At 39.7% G+C, this 21,526-nt stretch overlaps 2 protein-coding genes across 4 annotated transcripts; one reads left to right on the plus strand and one right to left on the minus strand.

The window, feature by feature from the left end:
* The first annotated feature begins 564 nt into the window (after positions 1-564).
* LOC135615242 (pentatricopeptide repeat-containing protein At2g27800, mitochondrial-like) lies at positions 565-2,138 on the plus strand. Its single transcript, XM_065113479.1, has one exon. The coding sequence runs from the start codon at positions 618-620 to the stop codon at positions 1,833-1,835; it is 1,218 nt and encodes a 405-aa protein (XP_064969551.1). The 5' UTR covers positions 565-617; the 3' UTR covers positions 1,836-2,138.
* Positions 2,139-3,185: 1,047 nt separating this feature from the next.
* On the minus strand, positions 3,186-14,358 carry LOC135615243 (nuclear pore complex protein NUP85-like). Of its 3 annotated transcripts, XM_065113480.1 has the most exons (18): positions 13,878-14,358; positions 12,841-12,943; positions 12,582-12,692; positions 12,403-12,486; positions 11,447-11,518; positions 11,273-11,329; positions 10,564-10,683; positions 10,294-10,494; positions 8,111-8,221; positions 7,990-8,027; positions 7,625-7,781; positions 6,879-6,980; positions 6,740-6,796; positions 6,506-6,652; positions 6,334-6,404; positions 6,121-6,208; positions 3,991-4,047; positions 3,186-3,569 (listed from the first exon to the last, which is right to left on the minus strand). In XM_065113480.1, the coding sequence occupies exons 1-18, from the start codon at positions 14,261-14,263 to the stop codon at positions 3,372-3,374; spliced, it is 2,160 nt and encodes a 719-aa protein (XP_064969552.1). In that variant the 5' UTR covers positions 14,264-14,358; the 3' UTR covers positions 3,186-3,371. The 3 variants fall into 3 exon arrangements, with proteins under 3 accessions (XP_064969552.1, XP_064969554.1, XP_064969553.1); XM_065113482.1 differs by lacking the exon at positions 12,403-12,486; XM_065113481.1 differs by lacking the exon at positions 3,991-4,047.
* Positions 14,359-21,526: the final 7,168 nt, after the last annotated feature.

Here is a 21,526-nt window from a genome sequence, read left to right on the forward strand (position 1 = left end):
AAAGAACTTCGAGTTGTTCTTTCATGTGATGTTTTGTTTGTAATATGTAATAAAGAAGGTCTCATCTTGACCACCTTTTCTATGTCATGTTTGTATATGAGTTAAATTCATTCCCATATATTAGACTTACCTTCTCGTCCACGAGACACTTTTAACATCCTCTCTCATAAAAATATAAATTACTACAAAATGCTCAATATATTTACAAGCTTTAACATTTTATTTAAGTATGCGAAAAAGAAAATTTTGTGCAACTCATTAGATGGGCTTAAAATTAGATCTCAATGCAATCCATTAATATTTTATAACCTTCTTTGCTCGTTCATTGAGACCTCAAATAAGAGTGACGTTATCCCGATCCCCTTCAATATGGGCCGATCCCGTTCGGCCCAAATAGGCTTCCGGTATAGTGACTGAAGACCAATTAAGAATCCGGACCATATTGTACCTCGTATAGTCACTTCTCTGAGTCGATCCCATCCGGCCCAAAAAAGATCCGGCCGCTATTGGACCCCGTATAATCACTTCCTGACCTCCTCAGGGCTGCTTTACATCTATCGATCTGGTACCCAAATCTATGCCGGTCCGCTGATCGCCGCCGGTTTCGACCCGCCTCGATGACGATGCTCCGGCTTCTCATCCTCCATCGCATTCGGCGTCTCCGCTGCCCGACCACTATCATCAGTCCCGGCACCACCACCGCCTCCAATTTCTCCAACCATGGCGAAAGCCTCGCCCTAGCGCTCCGATATCCAGGGTTTGCGTGCACCTCATCCACCTTTTCCACGGCCGGCGATGCTCGGAGGCGCCGCAGGAGGCGGACGAAGCCGCCGCCCGTGGACCAGTCCCTGCTCGACCTCGCCGTCTCCCGGCTGCCCCCTCGCTTCTCAGCTCCCGACCTCGCCGATGCCCTCGCCTGCCTCCCTGACCCCCGCCTGTGCCCCCACCTCTTCTCCTGGGCCATGGACCGCCACCGCCGCCGCCTCACCGCCGACCACTCCCCCTTCCTCGCCGCCGTGAAGCGTCTCGGCGCCGCCCGCCTCTACCGCGACATGGACGCCGTCGCCTCCCTGGTCCTCGCCCTTCCCTTTTCTCTCCCCCCCGCCGAACCCCACCTCAACACCCTCCTCTACTTCTACGCCGAGGCCCGCATGCTCCCCAAGGCCGTCCACGTCTACACCCGCATGCGCGCCTCCCCGGACCCCGCTGCCCACCCCACCGCCGCCACCTACAACCTCCTCTTCGCCGCCATGCTCGGCCACGACGACGCCAGCTCCTACATCCACCACGTCCACATGGGCACCGTCCGCCTACTCTTCCGCCAGATGGTCGACGCCGGCATCGCGCCCGACCGCCTCGCCCTCAATGCCATTGTCAAGGGCTACGCCCAGTCGCTGCACCTCAACGACGCCCTCCGGGTGTTCCACCAGATGGGGCCGGTGCACGGGTGCGAGCCCGACGAGCACACGTACAGCCTCCTGGTGCACGGGCTGTGCGCGCAGGGGAGGACGCGGAACGCGCGGGAGCTGTTCGTGGAAATGCGGGGGAAGGGGATGGTGCCGAGCAGGCGAGCGTGCAACTCGCTCGTCTGCGCGCTGGCGTTGGCGGGGGAGACACGGGACGGGGAGGAGATGATGTGGGGGGTGGCGCGGGTGGGGAGGGCGCCCGACCTGATCACCTGCAGGACGCTGCTGGAGGAGATTTGCCGGCAGGGGAGGGTGGGGGAAGCGATGGAGCTGCTGAGGAAGATGGGGGATGAGGAGTTGGTGGACGGCCGGACACAACGGGAGCTCCAGCACGGGATCGAGGATGAGTTCGGAGACTTGGATGCTTAGGAGGAATTGAGACGTGAGAGGTGATATGATTGAGGTATCGCCCACTATGCGAAACGGAAGAGGGGAGTTGTGGGATCGAGTCAACCCTGGGAAGTATCAGGGCTGATGCCGCCTCTCGGTGACTAGATGAGTTGGCCTCGTAGTCGCACACATTAGCTTGGCGGGAGACCACGTCAGCCTTGGCAGTCTCAACCAAAGCATCCACCAAGAAGTATATGCAGATGCCGAAAGGAGTTTATTGTTATCATACCAAGAAAGCGTTTTATTCGGTCATACAAGAAAATAAATGATAGTTTACTCGTGCGTTTGTTTGTCAAACTAACTAATTTTCTTCTGTACAAGTCTTTATTTGACAACACAATTTTTTTATTCTTATTTAAATAATTTTATTCTTAAACTATTATAATCACATATTTGAATACTACTATGTTATATCAAATGATTTTTTATATGTTTTGATTTTATTTGATTCACTTACCGTGTTTTATTGAGTTGCTAAAGATACCGTAAAATTATTAAAAAATATAATAAATGATATCATGTTTCATTGCAATACTATATTTTTTTAAGTTTTAAGTTAGTTTGATTCAGATTATGAAACTAGTTTTATAATTTATAATTTTGAAGTAAGTTTTATAATATTTTTATTATGATCAAAAGATTGTAATATACCAAAACAGTGTAACATTTATTTGGACCAAAACTAGCGGAAAACAAACATATTGAGTCTAGTGAAAGATATTTTCGATATTATGCAAAATAAGTATACCATTTGAGAAGAAAAAGAAAAAGAAAAGACTGTTAACAAAGGACATCTTTTGGAAAAGATTAAAAAAAAAACACTTTTTTCAAAACAATCACCCCTTCATCTATGCACTAAATTGAGTAATTCTTTGACTAAGTAATGATTCGGTTCCGATTTGGACTTTTTAAAAGTCAAAATCATGACATTAACTAACTATTCAAGAATCGAAATCATCAATTCAACAATTTTTAAAAAAACCACAATCAACTAAAATGTTGATCGATTGTTTTAACTCAAAACGATCAAACCCAACAATTCACACCTGGCCCAATGATCGATGAAGGGACAAATAACCAATTTATCCCTCCCAACAATCATACAAACAACTATATTCAAGAATATTTTGATCATTTTATAATTTAAAAATAAAATTACGATTATTTATACTATAAATTATTTTCAAAAAATAACAAAAAGTATCGATTCCAATCAGAACAAGAACCTGGGCGATTTGATTCTGGTTCCTGGTTTCAAGAAATCAAAACCGAAGCTGCCAGGTTCTGGAACCGCAATCACCCCCAATAACATATATGGATTAGGAAGCGTAAAAGAAAACCCTGCTTACAAAACCTTTAGAAGAATCTTTCTTCCACTTAATACACAGTGCACCTGGTTCAAACTAAATGGTACAGTTCGGATGCTAACACTTCTGCATGATTCCTTCAAACATGAAGGGAACTTGCACATCAATTAAATTAGGATACAGAGGCATGAGGATGGCTCACTGAGTATCAGCATTCTTCGAGAATAGCACGCCCAAGATTGGTGGCGAGGGCTAGTCTGATGGAACTCAGGGCACTGGGCGGCAGGTCAGCAGCGACGAAATCTGGACGCAGCTTTCCCATGGATAAATCTTGTAGCTTATTCAGCAACAGGTTTGTTTCCGAGACACTCAACAGTGGGTGAGCCTTCCAATTTAGCAACTTCACCTGTACTCCAGCAGAAAACAAAATCAGACCATCAGTCTTGCCTTTACAGTACACGCACAAGTCAATCATTATCCCAAGCAATCATTATTCAGTTAGTTTGGGATTGAATCATTCTATCATCGTAGGCTGTTTCATGATGATATTAACACTAATTTATCTTCCATTCCACCTTTGAAGGTTGCATGATAACACTACTTGATCTTACATTGCAATGCTTATTAGCTTACGCTACCAATATGTCAACTCTCTTGAGAAATCTTGGTAACAAAGAACATTTAGTTTTTCTCCAGGTACTGTAATTGACATTTAAATAATATATATTGGTTCTGTATACTCATATTTACTTGATGTGTCAAAAGCAAAAGGAGGCAGATTTCTCAAAAATATGGCAGTCATTAAGTTAGCAGATTTATGGACTTACTGAATCATGCAAAAGAGGAAGCCAGAATTGTTGTGGAGTGGATGGACTTCTCATCAGCTGCGAGCAAGTGAATCCAAATTTGCCATGTGAACCATCGGATATTAGTGTCAGAAGAAAAACATATCAAAGTTATCTAAATGTACAAAAACAAAACCCATGTTTTTGGTTTGTTCTTTCTTTCCCCAGACCAAAATCCAGACCATTAATTTTGCACTTTAACTGTCATACCAGACGAATTGATTTGGATAATCCTGGGTATATAGAATCATAAAATTGGATTGTGACCTAGATCGTGATTTAAAAGAGCCCTCACAGACTGCAGATGCAGTTGTTATGGCAATATTAGTTTTTCTATATCAGACAAGACAAAAATAGAAACTTAAATAACCATCGAATAGCCATAGAGATTTAATGTTAAAGATCGGTGATATTAATTTTGGTTCTCTCACTGAGCTGAAAAACAAGAGCCAATCTGGCTCTTTCACTGGTGTTAAGTGAAATGTCACAGCTCAGGAGAATGCCATGGTGACTTTATCCAAGTGGACACCAAGTCAAGGTGGTCTAAACCAAGGAAATTCAGGCCAATGAGGTTTCATCCAAGGAAATTTGAAAGAAAGGAAATACACTCCATGATGAACCCTGCAAAGCACAAGCGCATCAGGAATGTGACTAGTGTGCTTAATATAGAGCACACATTAATGTGAAAAATAATCTGAAGTAAGAATTAGATAGCCCAATTTTAAAACCAAAGATATAGAGATGGAAGACGATCTCTTTTATAATACAGATGCACTAACCAACTTGGTCGATTTGGGAAATTGTCTGTATATAGGCCATTAAAATGGACAATCCATCATTTATTATGTTAAAATTTGTAAATGGCATGGCAGGTAACTTGCACCAAGTGGACTAAGGTACAGCAGAATTTGACAAAAAGTTCTAACAAAGTATTTCTGGCATGTCAAACTGCCCATATGTTGTATTCTCTTTGATGAGTTTCATGGTATCTGCATTGACTCCCATATCGGTTGTCTCCCATCATACTCTGATGAGGCGCTGACATGTCAAAGTAAATGGCATGGCAGGTAACTTGCACCACGTAGGCTAAGGTACAGCAGAATTTGACATAAAGTTCCAACAAAGTATTTCTGGCATGTCAAACTGCCCATATGTTGTATTTTCTTTGATGAGTTTCATGGGGTCTGCATTTGACTCCCACATCAGTTGTCTCCCATCGTACCCTGATGAGGTGCTGACATGTCAAAGTACAATGTTGTTTGTCAACTCTGTCCTCTCATAGTAGACGTGGTGTGACAGAGGTGTCTAAACTGCCAGCTGTAAAGACAACCATATGACAGAGGCTGTTAAGCTTCCTACCAAGGTGATTATTCATCTTACAAGGCAGAGATTGCCCCTTTTTCTGGGATCAAGAAAATCTTTCAGAATCTTCTAAGCTAAGGCCCTCAATCAAAGAGTGACAAGTGCCCAACAACCTGGATTTCAAAGCAAGCAAGTTGAAATCTAGACATCACCTTGAGTCTATAAACAGGGATAAAGCTTCATTTCATATTCCACATGATACTTCAGCTCTTTTGTGACATGATTCCTAACCTCAACTTCCAGAAATCCTAATCTTAGCCTTCTCTTCTATACCCTTCTCCATATCACTTTCGCAATTTTAACCACATTGTAAAGTCATCCACGTGTCGCCATCTTAGGGTGTGCACAAAGGAGCCCATTAGCGTCCCACATCAATTACGAAATTTAAATAACTTTATTGAGCTAAACCAAAGAATCATTTTCCCCAAATTCGTAATTATAAAAGGAGAGACCTTATCAAGATACCAAGGCTCCCCCCTATTCAGAAAAACAATGACCTAGTGCACAAGATTCTTGACAAGGCTGGGTCATGGGAGGATAAATGTATCCCTAACCCCTACAACCATATTTGTTGTTTCTATGAAATGCACATAATAATGTGACAAAAACAGATCAGAGTGGGAATCAATTCCACCATGATCTAGATAAAACAGTTGTCAAAAGCTGATAACTTGAGCTCAGATGCAAAAAACAAAAATCAAATGAATCATGAAGTCATATTTGATATAGAGAAGAATAAAGATAAAGTACCTGTATGAGTGATTCTGCAGCTTGTCGAGCAGCATTAGAAGCTCTTCCATCTTCCACCTGCTTAAGGGTTCTCTTAAAGTCTCGATATCTGTTTAATGGAATGGAAGCCTTTGTTAAGAAAAAATGAAATTGTTCCACAACATATATATATTATAAGCTATCAAAAGCTAGGTTAAGATAACATGATGATAGCGTAAAGGTTCACAATAGTACTTATGAAGAAACTCCAGGCCTCCTGAACTCCCTACTTGTGTACCAAGCAGTTCAAGTAATCCCTCCCATTGCTGTGAGCAGTTTAAAAAGTCACATCAGTTACCACACTTAATTTCCACATTAAATTCAAATTTCGAGGAAGGCTAATGGATCAAGGAAAGCAAAATAACACCTTGAAGCTGTCATCAGACAACGATTTCCCTATACATTTAAAAAGTTGTTGAGCAATTCTGTTGAGCCGTACTTCATCACGAGCTAGTTGAAGCCAGTAAATTCCAAATCCTCTCCTACCATGCTTCCAGTTGTACATACCAGCAGTCTTCCAAACATGAAAGAAATTGATTATAGGATATTTTATCACTTTTTTTAACAGCATGAACAGATAAGAAATTAAGGCCAGGAGTACCTTCAAAACATTCACACTGATGTTATCAAGTTCATATAAGCGACAAATCTCAAGATTCTGGTCAAAGTATAAAATACATGAGATAAAAACTGAAAATAAATTAGACAACATTTTCAAATCAAATGAAAACAATATTAACCTTTAGAATGACTTGATGATGCTGAATAGGCTGCTTATACAGTAAAATCTCTAACAAACCTATCCCTTGCTTCGGGCATGATGCCAGATACGTTGGTGCAATCTGACAACAAATTAACACAATGCATGAAGTTGTATATTTAATTACAAGCAAGAAGTGACTGCAAAAATAACAACAGGGATGGTGGAAGAAGGAAACGTTGATTATGTAAATAAATTAGCTTGTAACATGTAAATCACATACACATACTAAAGATAAAAATATTAAAGAATTTAGCATGAAATAAATATATAGAGTAAATTGGCTAACCACAAAAACCTAATTACACCTCAAAAGTTGACTTAGACCTGCCCTTTAAAAAACCAAGAAGAAAATAAACACAAGGCAACCTAAGGGCAGCATTGCAGTTTTTCTTTTTCAACCTCCAGCTCTTAGTTATAAGTTGTATAAGTAAATCTTGAGCATGGTTTCTTTTGTCCAACTAAAGTTATTATGGTTCACGACAAATGCAGTAAAATACAATGTATCCAAGATCCTTTAACATACCGCCTGAAAGTGGAGCAATGTTAACTTGATAAAGGACAACAATCTAAAGTTTAAAATTGCATTGACCCCATTTCTCCTTAAAACACTGCTCTAGCTATTAGTGCTATTCTCATGGCATGACCACTTAAAGTTTGTCACACTGTTCTAGTAAACCATGCAACCTCTTTGATTGGATTCATTGTGAGATGATCAGAACTTACTTGACAAGTCAAAGGATGTGAAGAAAGAATTTGAGCATATACAAGCCAGTGGAGTTCCTCTATGCTGATACCTCCCAAGTTATATCTCTCTTCGTGCAACAGAACGTCAGCATGATCGCTGCCAGCTGTCAACAACTCTATTCCATGGGCAACCATCCTATTAAAAGAAACAAGCTTCATTTACAGCGATAAGGATGCTACATCAGGGATGTCATTATCAAGCCACAACTGCAAAGACATCCTATTAAGAGAAACAAACTTCATTTACAGCAATAAGGATGCTACATCAGGAACGTAATTGTCAAGCCACAACTGAAAAAACAATATGAAGAAGTATTTAGTATCTATAAAAATTTACAGCTTACCACGGACCAAATGTCTTTGAGCATTCTGCTAATACAACCTATAAAGTCAAAATTTATAAGAAAAACTTATAAGCAATTGATCTTATATAATAAAAGAGGAACTTCAATAACTTAGCCTTGCCTCAGGGCTTTCTTCAAGAATACCAATTAGAAGACTCATTAGCCCATTATAATGAACAGTTGGCTTCAACTGCCTACATTTATGAGCCAAGTTGTTAAGCCCTTCTAAACCCTGACACATGTTAACAAATTCAAACCAACAACAAACAAAATCAGTAGGCATGAAACACCATAAAAGAACCACAAATACTAGAAAATAAATTATCATACAAAAAGATAACAAGCACACTCAATCAGACATGTGCTACATATATAAATCTGAAATAAGCACAAATACATAATCTATATTTTGATTGTCATGATTGTAAGATGGATACTACACCACAAATAAACCTCATTTTGATTATCTATACAAGACTTTAGTTCATCTTTTAGAATCTCTATGAGTTAGCAGATGAGCCAAACTTGTGCTTCAAATCAGTGATTTCAATAGGCGCTCAGGCAAGGCGAGGCGAGGCCCGAGCGCCTCGCTTCATTTCCAGGCGGCACGCTTCAAAGAGGCGCTCGCCCGAGCCTAGGCGTCGGGCTCTTCGAGAGACCGCTAAGGTTAAACCAAGCAACCGAACCAACGTTTTAGGTTTGGTTCGGTCTCTAGTGCTTTAGTTGGTTCAATTGAACCAACTAAAGCACCGATATCAACCTTCCTCTCGCGACTTCCCAACCCTAGCCTTGCTCGCCGCTGCCGCTCTCGCTGCCATTGTCGCCGCTCCCGCTGCTCACTTCTACTGCTACAGTTGCCAATGTCGCTGCTCGCCGCTCCCACTCCCACTACCACTGTCGTCGCTCGCCGCTCCTGCTCCGGCTCCCGCTGCTTGCTGCTACCGCTGTCACTGCCACTGTCATCGCTCACTGCTCCTGCTCCCGTTACTACTGCTCGTTGCTACCACTGTCGCTGCTACTATCGTCGCTCGCCGCTCTCGCTGCTACTATCGTCGCTCGCCGCTCTCGCTGCCACTGCTCGTTGCTCGCTGGTACCGCTGCCACTGTCGTTGCTCCCCGCTCCCTCTGCTTGCTGCTACCGCTGCCACTGCTCATTGCTCGCTGGTACCACTGCCACTGTCGTTGCTCCCCACTCCCTCTGCTTGCTGCTACCGCTGCCACTGCCATTGTCGTCGCTCCCGCTCCCACTGCCGTTGCTCTCAGTCAGCAGCCTCGATCTTCCTCTTACTCACACTCTTCTCACTTTGTATACTGTTAACAGTATATTAACAGTATACTACTAACTGTATACTCGTAACAATATTTTTATTTATTAGATTAATAATATATTATTTTTGATTTTAATACTGTTAATTTTTATTTATTTGAAATTATTGTTATTGTTTTGAATTTTTAGAATTTTTGTTAATGTGATATTGTAATTTTACAAGATTTTCTTAATTTAATATCATATTTTTATTTAAATAATTATATTTATTAATTATATTATATATTTTTATATTTTAGAGTCTCGTTTCGCTCGGACGAACACCTAACGCCTCAGGCGTTTTTGGACATTGGCGCCTAGCGCTTTTTTAATCACTACTTCAAATGTTAAAGTCACTGGTTACATGAAAATCAATATTTTCCACTCATTACATAAAATTGTACTTATATAGCTGAGCAACTGATTATGTACCATACTATCCTATCTGATGTGTAATTTGTCACAGTATGATTCCTTCTGCTAACTACTAATGGCATCATGAAGAGCTTTTAGCTCAGTGTAAGCATCAGATTAACAAAAAAACCATTAACACATTCGAGTACCCTAAAAATAATAATTAGAATATAATTTGGTATGCAATCATATAACTGATGACTCACATACCTTTACCCTTTCCACATATTCAACAATCACAGTCACCACCTAATGAGAGTTCAATTTCAAATTTGATACAGCACTATCCAGTATACATTTACCGGCTTCAAGACATAAATTAAAACTATTAACTATAAAATCATTAATATTTTGTGAACTAGGGGCCAGAAATAATATAAATAATGTACTGAACCTCATTAGTATTTATTGTAATTAAACAATGATGAAAGAAAATTTCTATAAATGCCATGTCCAGATTGATTGTCAAGCAAAAATATTGACCATTCTCAAAGACAACCAGCCTCCACTAAAATGAGTACAAGGAAGAAATAATCCAGCAAAATAAAAAATCTTCAATGCAGAAAAGGCAGCTAGACACTGACCGCCATGAATTGTCTAATGTATAGCAAGTGAGAAACAAGAAGCTCCATCCAGTGACAAGTTGCAGAAGTAATATTGGTAATGTCTCCCAGCATGATCTTTAACAACTTCTGAAGGCCTTCACGAGTTTGGTCATGGCTGCACTGAACCCAAAATGCAGAACATTCTAGCTTACTCAAGTGGCCTCGCCATTTCTCCCAAGCCTGTCACCAGATTTCGTGTCATGAACTCTTACAATAATAAAAATTTTAGGACAAATGCCATGGTCATACCTTGATAAAATCTGGTCTAGTTTTACAAAATTGACCTAATTTCCCAGAAGATGGATCAGGACGTAAACGTGGCATTGTAGAGACAAGAACAGCAACGGCCTCTACTAACCCATTTTCTGTCTACACAAGTCATAAGAAGTTACAACAACAAACAAAACAGTTACCATGCCACAACTGAGGGCAATTTTGAGTATACATTTTCATCAAACTATCAAGCATCACATGGCAACATGATCATCTCAAATTACATTTACTTGTCAGAAATTCAACAAGGAAAAGAGTGTGTAGAGCTTGTATAATGCCATAGAATGTACAGTACAGTAGTCCCTTGAGATGTTAGGTAGTCTCAGTTTTAGAAATTGATAAAGTTATTTTTCATGCCTTGATCTCTTATCACCCATATCTATAGCTATGTTTTTTCTTCAAAATCAGTAGAAAGATCTAACAGAATCCATAATGATAATTAATGGTGTAATTTGTTGCCAATTGACCATCTCATGGTCAACATCCTTTTTATATAAGAGATATTGTACATGAAAAGGTAAAAGGCAAACTAAGACAGATTATTTCTCAAAAAATCCAGATGTTGGCCACTCATGCAGATAATTAGAAGAGTCCACAAAATACAAGCATTTGGCATGATTTGGAAAAAGATAAATCCACATGGAGGGACTCAAAATATTAACTGTTTACTCGTATGTACACCAACCTCACGATTGTCAAGTTGATCCAACTGATAAGATCCATGGAATCTTAACAATTTCACCTGCAAGATGGAAGATGACAACTCTCTTCTTGATTAGGAAATTATAAGACCTTGTTTTTGCTTAACAAGACACCTACTACAGCAGCAAACTACCTCAACAGAACTTTAGGAACTTACCACGATGTCAAGCCAACCAACTGCAAGTGCTGATGACATTCCTTCCCAATAGTCAGGATCATCCTCAACTACCTATGCAAAATAAAATGATCCATGTGTTCAATGCCAGTGTGAACAGATCAATTTAAAACCTCATATTAACTGTAGCAATTGAGGGTTATTAGGGTCTCGACTGTTACTGTGAGAATCAAAAACATTTCATACAATAAAAGGGTGCATGTTATGATAACATTAATAGCATCACAAAAGATGATTAAAAATTATATAACTTAGGACAATAATTTTAAAACCAAATTCAGACTCGATAGAAAAACCAAAGTGAATAAAGAACTGAGTTTAAGGATAATATATGATGCCATAATTAAGGAATAATTGACAAAACAAGGCTATGATTGAAAGAAAGTCAAAAGGTAGAGCATCAATTCCACAGGCATGATGTAACCAAATTCACCCAGCCTTTATCATCATCTATGCTACCTTAGATCTCACTCTATGTTATTATGAATGATCAAAGATAATAATGCAATGGTCAGCAAGATTTTAAATTATATGGTACACTAAGCCTAGCATATACTGGTGTCTGGTCTGACTGGGACCAAGATTAGTATGCTGCAATACAATACAGAATTCAAAAAATAATGTAATAACATTTTGTTATGGCATAATAGCTGGTATCAATATCATATCATATGTATTGGTCCCACAAGTTACCACACTGAATCATTTTGTTAAATTATAATGGTGAGAGTAAACCAAAAAATGATATCAATATCCAAAGAAACACTAAATAGCATAGAAGTAATGTTCACAAAGGAAAATACCCCATAAAAAAATAATTATGCTAATAGATACAAACTGGATCAAGAGGAAAGTAAGATCAAGGATCCATGAAATGCAAAGCTTTAAAAGGCACAAGAAAAATAGTATTGTTTAAAGGTTCATAAAAGAAACTAAACCTTCATATTAGCAAGTTTCTTTTGCATATTCACAAGCTTTGAATGAATTGTGAGCTCTGTCCTGGTCACTAGGCTGTCATAGTCCTAGGAAAAGCCATGCCAAGGAACACAGAGCTGTAGTCACGATAAAATCACACCTTGAAATAGAAGAGTAGCAAAAGAAAGAGTATTTATATTACTTCTGACCAATCCACAAGACGCTCTGGAAGCCATGTTAATGATTGTTTATCAACATAAAAAATCTCCATCAGCTCCCAGGCAGCCTTCAAACTGGTGGGTTCCTCAGAAGGCTGCAGCAAATGAGTTCCAGATTATCCTCTCGGTAGGAACAGATACACTTAATGGGATAAAATCCAATATATGGTGTTAACCAAGTAGACAAATTCTGACAAAAGTTATGAACAGAGAAATGCATTAAACTAGAAATACGAGAATCACCTGCACAACCATCCTTGGGTCTTCAATCACCATGTTAGAAGAAAGCCGACGAGTTCCCAGAAGCTCACTTATGTTTTTACTATACTCCAAAACATATTGCCACCTGAAGTCAGTGTTAGATTTTATGAGGAACAAACCATCATCTATTCATACAAAACAGTTGTGCATGTAATATTAGCGGACAAGATTTGCAAAGTGTATCTTCTTGATGAGATTATCTTGGAGCATATATTAGGTACCTCAACCAGCAATTCAGAACAACTATTTTTCTCGTGACATGAAATTTTCAGACACTCTCTGTTTGTCTAACTGGTCTTGACTTCAGTTTTAATTATAGCACTAATAAAGGAACAGCTACAATATAAAAAGGTTCCACATGCAGGGAATTGTTTGGCGGGAACCTTGTGCATCAAGAGACCACCTTAATACAAGGAATTGTTAGGCTGACATTACAGTTATATTTAGAGTCAGTTAAAGTTAAGTGGCCAAAATGCTAATAAAGAAAAAAATGATGAGCTGATACTTTTACAGTCCTCATTGCCTCTTGAAGAATCATAGTATAAATTCCAACCATTAGGTGGCACCATTCAGCTATAAAAGAGGTGTGGATAAGAAAAGTAAAAAAATAAACGATTTAAAAATATCATCCCAGAAAAAGAGTCTAAGGCAGTCCTCCCTTTCTCCTTTTTGTCTTCATCATAAATTTGCCACCTTTTTATTTTCTTGTAGTGTCTATGTCGCTTAAATGTTTTCATATTTTAAATCTAAAATTGGTGTACCTTCAGATTGGCATATGTATTAAATTCATTACAAACCATTATGAAAAGGAAAAGGAAGATAAATGAAATTTCAAAGTAATATTACGATTAAAACGATCAATTTTCATAAAAAAGAAGATCTACCATTGAAAAAATGTAATGTAAAGAGCATATAAAATATGTCTTTATAGAATTCAAGAACCTGCTAATAATTCGCTCAAATAATCAGACGCGAATTTTTAGAGTGATGCAAATCAAATTCTTCAGAGAAAACCTCACCATTCACCGCGAAGTAAAGAGGATGACATCCTAGACATCGCCATGAGCGAATTCTTCCTGCTCTGGAGCAGCGCAAAGGCAGGGACGGATCCATAGGCGATCCTCCGCCTCTGGGCCTCGCTGATACCCTCTTCGCCAGCTCTGAGCCTCACTTCCACCACCTTCCCGCCGGCCTCCCCTTCGTCGACGGAGTCTTCGGGTTCCGGTTCGGGAGAGGGTTGGCGAAGGCAGGCCACGTGGAGGAGGCTGCCGCGGGACCATGCGACGTACACGCGGAGGAGGGGGGGCCGGACGCCGTGGTGGACGGGATAGACCACGGGGTCCCGGAACTCCGGCGAGAATGGGACGACGGCTTCGCTGCCAGGATCCGACGGCCGCCCTGGCATCTCCGGCGACGATCCGTCCGGCCTCCGTATTCCGAGGCGAAAGGGTTTTTAGGGTTCGTGAAGCGAGAGCGGGATTTAACGGAGTGGAGTCCAAATGTAGTAAAGTGCGAGTCGACTCGCCGAGTTCAAATCTCCCCATGTTATCGATTCAAAATGCAGGATTACCGTTTTCGATCAACCCATTCTCGTACCTTAATAGAATATTGTGTTTAAAGTGGCCCTATGTTGACCACCCAATAAAACTTAAGAGTGAATTCTGTGGGTAGATAGAAAGAGTGTCCGTCCTGCCTCAATGAACGGGTGTGATCGGAAGAGGAACTGATCAGTTCGAGTCTCAACGTTAGTTGATGAACGGCCTTGATACCATGACATAATGAAAGCCCAATACAAGCCGAAATCCGGAATTGTATGCCACGTGGAACGTCATGAATAAAAGTTCGGACGGACATCTTTATCCCCTATCCGATGCGACTCCTCCTTTAAGTGAGTCGGCCTCTTTCACCAACTTCTTCTTCCCACCACCCCGTTCTCATTTTCTCGTCTTCATCTCTTCCACCAACTCCGTGACTGTGTTGATCTCTTCCACCAACTTATCTTCTTCCTCCTCCTTTCTCCTCTCTCTTCAACATCGATAGCCTAATGTCTCTTGAGTTCATGGTCCCCTCGTCTTCAATTACCACAACTCACGACCATCCCTTTCTTCCTCCATGAACACGTACCACTCACTCCACGCTTATATCTTCCTACACATAATTGATCACGCAACTCATAATTGCCTTACGGACCAAATAAGATAACTGAATCACAAACTCCCATCGTCTCCAAAGTTTTTGGCTAATGTGTCACACTCCACATGCGCTTCAGTAGTGCCCACTTGAGATCAACTGTTACAGTCTGCATATTGATGCCAAAGCATTGAAGCCAATGTGTCACAGCAGGAAGATCTTAGACCAGCTCAATCCTCATGCAACTTGGAGCTTCATCCCCTTTGAATCCAAGCCATCTGCACTTTCCAGCCGAAAGCTGCCTATATATGCAGGCAGGAGAGGAACGCCGGTTTAACCGCTTCAAGAATTCATGCAGTATACAAAAGCTTTTCGGATGGAGAAGTAGAAGATCTCTTCCCTTCTCAGGTATAAACAACCATTTACCGTCTTGTTCTTTTAAATGGTTTTGCGAGAGGAAGGAAGAATGTCTCGCTCCCCTCTTAACGTTCTGATGAAGATACAGCAGCAGGAAGACTGCTGCCCATTATGTGCTAAAACTGACATGAAATCTCTCTCTCTCTCTCTCTGCGTGTTTACCATGTAACGACAAACCATATATGCTTTTTGCTCAGTTTCATGGGTCACCGATGATAAGGGTGTTGATACGATGTGCCTTGCTGTGCGTGCAATTCCATGTTTTGTCTACAGTTCGTGTTGATGTGATGTACTGATGGACATCTGTGATCGGTGAGATAACAAAGGAACTAAATGTATATCCACATGGATACAAGTGACGGTGGCGATCAAAATAGAGTGCGACTGCTGTGGAGTCCATGAAGATTGCACCCCCACGTACATCTGCAGCATCAAAGCATCGTTCTGCGGGAAATGGATCTGTGGACTGTGCTGCGAAGTGGTCAACGAGCAGATGAATCGAACACCATCAGCAACAATAGAGAGGAGGCAATGGAGTCACACGTCTGTCTGCAACAAGTTCCACAGCACCATGAGGCTCAATCCCAAGCTCGCCTTGGCTGGTTTCTTGAGGGAGGGATATAGCAAGGAAGAAGAGCACGAAACACAGGGCTGCAAAGGACTCGTTGGAATCCGTAGGACTACCAGCCTGCAGCCCTCCTCGAATTAACCTACGACCAACGCTTGTTGCTTGTAGGATCCAATGAATTTTGAAGCTTGTGTTCACGAGAGATACAGCAAGAAAAAAAGCTCATCAAATAAGGATCGACCATTGCAAAACTAATCCAAGAACGTGTATATTTCCACCCATCAGAATTCGACAACTGTATCCTCGTTGCACTCAACGACTGGATCCTACTCCAACCCCAAACGGTCAACGCGACAAGTTCCACTGCCCATCAGGTTGCCATGTCACCCTATGATTAAAACTAAAGCGCCTCCCGCGCGACCCGTAACTCTTTATGACCACCGATACTTACGGAGGGAGTTTAAAAGAAATGCACGAACTAACTTAAATCTTTGCTGATCTCAGTTTTACGATACATTATTATTATTGCACAAGTGATAAGTCTTATATTTAAACTCATCATATACATTATTTGATTAATATTTTTTTAAAAAAAAAATTAATGTTCGTTAACTTAAGCAATGAATGAATTTTATTTTGATAAAAAAACATTTTTGAGAATTCCCAATCAAATAGCATCTTATGAAAAGACAAACTCCGTTAGTTAGACTTTGATATAGGAATTATCATTCCTTTTATTTCTTTCATATGAATCCAATTGATTGTTAGGTTCAAGAGCGCACTAAAAGGAGGGTGAATTAGTATAGCGAAAAGCTTTTACGATTTTAATAAATTTATTTCGATTAAAGCCGATTCAATAAGGATGGTTTCAACTCAATCATTTTCGGAAGAACTTTAAACTTGAAACCTTTCGTGAAAGAGTTAGAAAAGACTTAAGTGATTTGCAGTAAAGTAAAGTGCACAAATGAAAAGCATTGATTTTGTAATGTCTTCGTATGATTAAAGCCGATCTCGGAAAATATTTATGTCAAAACGTAAGTAGACATAGTTAAGGCACAGTAAGGATAAGAGGCAGTTTGCTATAAAGGAAAGTTGTTCAAAGTAAATGCAAACTGAGTTTTTAGAGTGGTTCGGTCAACATGACCTACATCCACTATCGGCTTCCTCCTCCAACGAGGTCACCAGCATCCACTAGAAGCCTTCCTTCAATAGGCGAAGGCCAACCACCCTTTTATAGCTTTTCTCCTTTTGCCGGGCTTAACAACCCTTACAAGTTTCACTCCTCTCTTAAATGATCTCAACACTTAGAAAGAAGGAGGAGAACTATAGTTTTTACAACACCTTAAGGCCTCAAAGACTAAAAATAATGTCAAGTTTTCGTTACCCTTTCATGCAGGAAATGGTGGGGTTTTTATAGGCCCCAATGAGTTCAAAAATGAAGCCTAAAAGTGTCCATTCCCGGATTTTCGGGGTCCTGACGGTACCACCGCTATTATTGAGCAGTACTACCACCTGTCATCGGGCACTAGGCGGTACTACTACCTGACAACGCTCGAAGACCGAGCTTTGGCGGTACCACCGCTGGCAGCAATAACTGCCGCCTGTACCATCGCCTGACAGGGGCGATATCACCGCCCAGAAATCCTGGGAGACCGAGTCTCCTAGGCGGTGCCACCGCCGGCCAGGATTTCAAGGACCGAATGGGCTGTTCCATTCGGCCCAATTTGGGTTTGTTAAGGGCTCAGTTAGCCCCTGATTAAGTTAGTGGGATCACCTCCCAATCCTAACTTAATCTACACTCTAATTATGATAATTAAAAAATCATTACTGGAATTTGTGTTCTGGTGCGTCAATCGCTTCTTCCGGCGAGCTTCCGGCATACTTCTGGCGAACATCCGATGAACTCTCGGCGATGCTCCGGCGGACTCTCGGCAATCTCATGGACTTCTCGGCTGGTTCCTGCAGAACTTCTGACCAACGTCCGGACTTCCGACGAACTCCCAATATGATCTTGGTCTTGACTCCAGCATTACACATGCTGCATGTCTTACTGCCATCGTAGTTAACCCTGTACAATTTTCTCAACATATAGATTAGATCAACAAATGACAATTGACTTAATCATCAAAATTCGAGATTCAACAATCTCCTCCTTTTTTATGATGACAATCAATTGATGATGGAGTTAACCTTAACTCCCCCTATCTAGATGTCATACTTGAGAAAAGTCATTCTTGAATTCAAGAGACATATTGATAAGTTAAGTTTATTTAAACTTATCAATACACCCATCATGATTCCTATCATGATGTAACTTTCTGAAAATGATGTCATGACATCCATTTTCAAGTCTTATATTTCAAATATGAAGTATATCAATCATAGCAATTCATTCTATGACAAGATATCAATTTGTAATATTTCAAATTAAGCTCTAGATATCTTATCATAATACAAACATTTTAAGTGTAAAATTATATACATTTATCATTAATTTACCATATATTTCTCTCCCTTTGTCATTAACAAAAAGGACAATGATTCAACAATAAATTCACATGCGGTAAAAATTTATGTCATAAAAAAATCATATCAATCATATTTCAAGCATGATATAGTATCATCCAAAAGTTCTCACATTAAATAGATATCTTTCATTACTTCTTCTCTTTTCTTTATCATCAAAGATTTGCATGAAAGAGAAAAGTAAGGAGGAAAAGCCATTGAGAACCAACTTTGAATGAAGTTAAAAATGATAAGAGATTTTCATTAAATCATGCTTCATTTTTCACAAGGATCAAGATATAAATATGAAATTAAATCTTTGCAAGTGTTCGTCTCAAAAAATTCTTCCTTCATCAAGAAGAAATTCATGTGAAAGAATCATTATATCAAATCTATTTCTCAATTAAAATTCACAAATGATAAATCCATGAGAGATGCATTTATCAATTAATTCCATCAGTCAAAAATCATTAAGTGATAGAGCATGAATATGAAATAAATTTGATATGGCATAGACTCATGAAAACTCCATTCAAGAAATACATTAAGTTCGGAAGAAAAATACAACAAAATCATGCATTCGGACAATGTTTTGTCATAGCTTTTTATCGCTACTTACATGAGGCAAAAACATTAGTGCTTTGTAGTGCTCAAGGATTGAGAATCTGATCTATGATTAAAACTTCTCAAAACACAATCATGAAAGTATAACATACTCATCATCATGGAAACTTTTAGCATCAAGGCACAAAATTTTCAACATCAAAGTAAACATGTTATTCAAGCACACAATCTTATCATCATGTAAAATTCATATCATAAAATTTTCAGCACCGAATTTAAGTGAGTAATAAAAGAATCAAGAAAGTCCGAAAACAAATTCATGTATTCGGATAAATCAACATTCATAATTCTCTTCTAAAAAAATTAAATTGTTCTTCACATAAAGATTTTGTAAAAATATCAACTATTTGATGTTTGGTATCAATAAACTCTATGATTACATCATGATTAGTGACATGATCTCGTATAAAGTGATATCTAATATCAATATGTTTTGTCCTAAAGTGTTGAATCAGATTTTTTGTTAAACATATTGTATTTGTATTATCATATTTTATGGGGATATTTTTAAGATAGATCTTATAGTCCTAAAGTGTTTTTCATCCACACAACTTGTGTATAATATGCACTAGCTGCAATGTATTCAGCTCCAGTTGTAGATAGTGCAACCAAGTTTTATTTCTTGGATGACCAAGAAATAAGTGAATGTCTCAAAAATTGACATATTCCTGGTGTGCTTTTTCTATTTAGTCTACATCCAGCAAAATCCACATCAGCATAAGCAATTAGCTCAAAATTCTCGAATTTTGGATACCATAATCCTAGATTTGTGGTTCTTTTAAGATATTGATAAGACCCTAAAGTCTTATCGTAAAAAAAAGAAGAAGAGAAAGGGATGATCACTTCGAGGGGATCAGCCTCCTTGATTGCTTCGAGGGGATCGGCCCTCCTTGATCGTTTCGAGGGGATCGGCCTCCTAGGGTTTATCAAAAGATAAAAATAGTATTTTTCATAGATGATCGAAAAGAAGCAGTTACATCCCTATTTATAGAGTTCCGACTTTAGCTAAACTAAACAGACTTAATAAATACGTAGAAAATAAAAGGAAAGCACAGAAAATAAAAGGATCCTAACAATCCCGCCTCCTTCAATTCAACCTTGTCCTCAAGGTTGAGCAGCATCAAATTCTGGAAACTTCTCCTTTAGCATGTTGTAGGACTCCCAAGTGGCATCTTCCTTTGGTAAGTTGGCCCATTGCACCAGCACTTCAGTTACAGGATGTCTGCGATACATTATAGCTCGTCGATCAAGTACGACTTGTGGTTGAGCTTGAACTTCCCCAGTAGTAGAAATGTTTGGCAAATGGCACTGCACTATTGCATCTTCACCCAATTTCCTTTTAAGACATACAATATGAAAGACTGGATGTAGTTTAGAGCTAGCAGGCAAATCCAAGCGGTAGGCCACTGGTCCAATGCGTTCTAATACCTTATAAGGCCTAAAAAACTGAGGAGATAGCTTCATGGAAGATCGGACCTTTATGGAAGTTTGCTTGTAGGGTTGAAGATGAAGGAAAACCCAATCACCCATAGTAAATTCTCGGTCACTTCGGTGTTTATCAGCTTGTTGTTTCATTCTTGCTTGTGCGGCTGTGAGGTTATCCTTTAAAAGTTGAATAATATTATTTCTATCCATCAATTCCTTGTCCACTTGATCAACTTTAGAAGAACCGGGTACATACTTTATAATTGTAGGTGGGGGTTGGCCATAAACTGCTTCAAATGGAGTCATTTTAATTGAAGAATGGTAAGAGGTATTATACCACCACTCTGCCCAGGGAAGCCATTTGACCCATTCCTTCGGCTAGTAAAGCATCGGAGGTAATTTTCTAGGCACCTGTTTACCACTTCAGTTTGCCCATCTATTTGTGGATGATAAGCAGTGCTCATATTCAGCTGAGTACCTTATAAACGAAAAAGTTCTGTCCAGAAGGAGCTAGTAAAAATCTTGTCTCTGTCACTAATAATGGAACGGGGACTCCCATGCAATTTAGCTATGTATTCCACAAAAATACGAGCAACACTTGCAGCAGTATAAGGATATCGTAAAGCATAGAAATGAGCATACTTTGTAAGTCTATCCATGACTACAAGTATAGTACTCTTTCCTTGAGATGATGGGAGACTGTCAATGAAATCCATAGATATGTCGGTCCAAGTAGCATCAGGAATAGGGAGGGGCTGTAGTAAGCCTGGGGTGGCTACTGTCTCACTTTTGTGACGTTGGCAAACATCACATTCAGTAACAAATTTCCTGATAAAATTTTTCATACCTTTCTAGTAAAAAAGTTGTCGAACTCGCTTATAAGTGCGGAGAAATCCCGAGTGACCAGCAATTGGTAATGAATGGAACTCCTTTAGAATTATTGCTTAGCAAGAAGAATGTGGGGCAACCACTATTCGGCCTTTATAGCGCAAGTCCACC

Source organism: Musa acuminata, chromosome BXJ2-6, assembly GCF_036884655.1.
Source record: "Musa acuminata AAA Group cultivar baxijiao chromosome BXJ2-6, Cavendish_Baxijiao_AAA, whole genome shotgun sequence".
NCBI classification, from domain to species: domain Eukaryota; kingdom Viridiplantae; phylum Streptophyta; class Magnoliopsida; order Zingiberales; family Musaceae; genus Musa; species Musa acuminata.

What these genes read in the sequence shown, in the direction of transcription:
- LOC135615242 (XM_065113479.1), top strand. Translation starts at nt 618, where the DNA reads ATGACGATGCTCCGGCTTCTCATCCTCCATCGCATTCGGCGTCTCCGC.
- LOC135615243 (XM_065113480.1), bottom strand. Translation starts at nt 14,263, where the DNA reads ATGCCAGGGCGGCCGTCGGATCCTGGCAGCGAAGCCGTCGTCCCATTC. An exon ending in ATCAACTTGACAATCGTGAG is followed by an intron (nt 10,684 to 11,272) that starts GTTGGTGTACAT and finishes TGACTTGTGTAG; the next exon opens with ACAGAAAATGGGTTAGTAGA. An exon ending in TCAGTGTGAATGTTTTGAAG is followed by an intron (nt 6,653 to 6,739) that starts GTACTCCTGGCC and finishes CATGTTTGGAAG; the next exon opens with ACTGCTGGTATGTACAACTG.